A 1306-nucleotide genomic window follows, 5' to 3' on the forward strand; every position below is an offset into this window, starting at 1 on the left:
TCGTCTGCACCTCCGTTGTGTAGATAGAGATCTCTGTCTCCATCACGTGCAACTCAATGGTGTCCGTCGAAATCTTCGGCAACGCTAACAGTGTGAGAGAGAAACACACACAAAGAGAGAGGGAGAGGCGAAGAGAGAGAGTGATGTGGAAACATAGAGAGAAAAAAAGCAGAGAAGTCATAGAGGGAGGAAACATGAAAAAGATGGGGAATAGTTTGATTGAGGTTTGGAGCCAATGGAAAAGGGTGATTATGTCCTTTTCAGGAATTATACTAATGGAATGACATCTATTTAATTTTAAAAAGTTTTGGTCATCTACTAAAATTATGGGCCTCAATAGGCCATATATGTTGCTATACTTTTAACGAGAAATTTTTAAAAAATACACCTTGAAATAGAACTCCCTTTTACTTACATATCTGAACATAAACCCATATATTTTTATATTTTAAACTAAAACTTATCAAAATATAAAGTTTTTTAAAAAGGTAATTTTCTCTAATATTTCCTTCTTCTTCTTTTCAAAGATTGGAATAAACAAAAGAAAAAACCTTGCAGGCTGTGGGGTTCGAACCCACGCGCACCGTAGTGCAGTAGATCTTAAGTCTACCCCCTTAGACCACTCGGGCAAACCTGCTTGGTTTTCGATATTTTGCAGATTTAGTTATTAAACAAAATAAGTTTTGCAAAATCCACCTCCCCAATAAAACCCTAAACCAAAAATCTCAAATCAAATCAAACAAAGAAAGAGAGAGGAAACGTAAGAAAAAGCATAAAATCAACCGATCACGGCAAAACCATTGATGAGATTAAGAAGAAGAAGAAGAGTCTGAGGAGAAGCGACAATGGCGGAGCACTTGGCATCGATTTTCGGGACGGAGAAGGACCGAGTGAACTGCCCGTTCTACTTCAAGATCGGAGCTTGCAGACATGGCGACCGCTGCTCCAGGCTCCATACCAAGCCCAGCATCAGCCCCACTCTCCTCCTCTCCAACATGTACCAGCGCCCCGACATGCTCACCGCCCCCGGCGTCGACACCCAGGGCCAGTCCCTCGACCCCCGCAAGATCCAAGACAACTTCGAGGTTTTCCCTTTCTTTCCTTCGATTCCTGGTTCGTCTGTTTTTTGTTTTTGTTTTTGCTTTGATTTTGTTTTTTTCTTGTTGTTGTTGAATGAAGGATTTTTATGAGGATCTGTTCGAGGAGCTGAGCAAGTACGGCCAGATTGAGAGCTTGAACATCTGTGATAATTTGGCTGACCACATGGTATAATTTTTTTATGCGTGAATTTTTTTTTCTTTTTTTT

The 1306-nt window shown here is 40.5% G+C and overlaps 1 protein-coding gene and 1 non-coding gene across 2 annotated transcripts; one reads left to right on the top strand and one right to left on the bottom strand.

The window, feature by feature from the left end:
• Positions 1–553: 553 nt before the first annotated feature.
• On the bottom strand, positions 554–637 carry TRNAL-UAA. The gene has a single exon. It is a non-coding gene; the product is annotated as a tRNA-Leu (tRNA).
• A 110-nt stretch (positions 638–747) lies between these two features.
• Positions 748–1272, top strand: LOC21383746 (splicing factor U2af small subunit B). Its single transcript, XM_010114814.2, has 2 exons — positions 748–1085; positions 1180–1272. The coding sequence occupies exons 1-2, from the start codon at positions 846–848 to the stop codon at positions 1270–1272; spliced, it is 333 nt and encodes a 110-aa protein (XP_010113116.1). The 5' UTR covers positions 748–845.
• The last annotated feature ends 34 nt before the right edge of the window (positions 1273–1306 follow it).

The sequence above is a fragment of the Morus notabilis genome, unplaced genomic scaffold, assembly GCF_000414095.1.
Source record: "Morus notabilis unplaced genomic scaffold, ASM41409v2 C11400264, whole genome shotgun sequence".
NCBI lineage: Eukaryota > Viridiplantae > Streptophyta > Magnoliopsida > Rosales > Moraceae > Morus > Morus notabilis.

What these genes read in the sequence shown, in the direction of transcription:
- LOC21383746 (XM_010114814.2), top strand. Translation starts at nt 846, where the DNA reads ATGGCGGAGCACTTGGCATCGATTTTCGGGACGGAGAAGGACCGAGTG. An exon ending in AGATCCAAGACAACTTCGAG is followed by an intron (nt 1,086 to 1,179) that starts GTTTTCCCTTTC and finishes TGTTGAATGAAG; the next exon opens with GATTTTTATGAGGATCTGTT.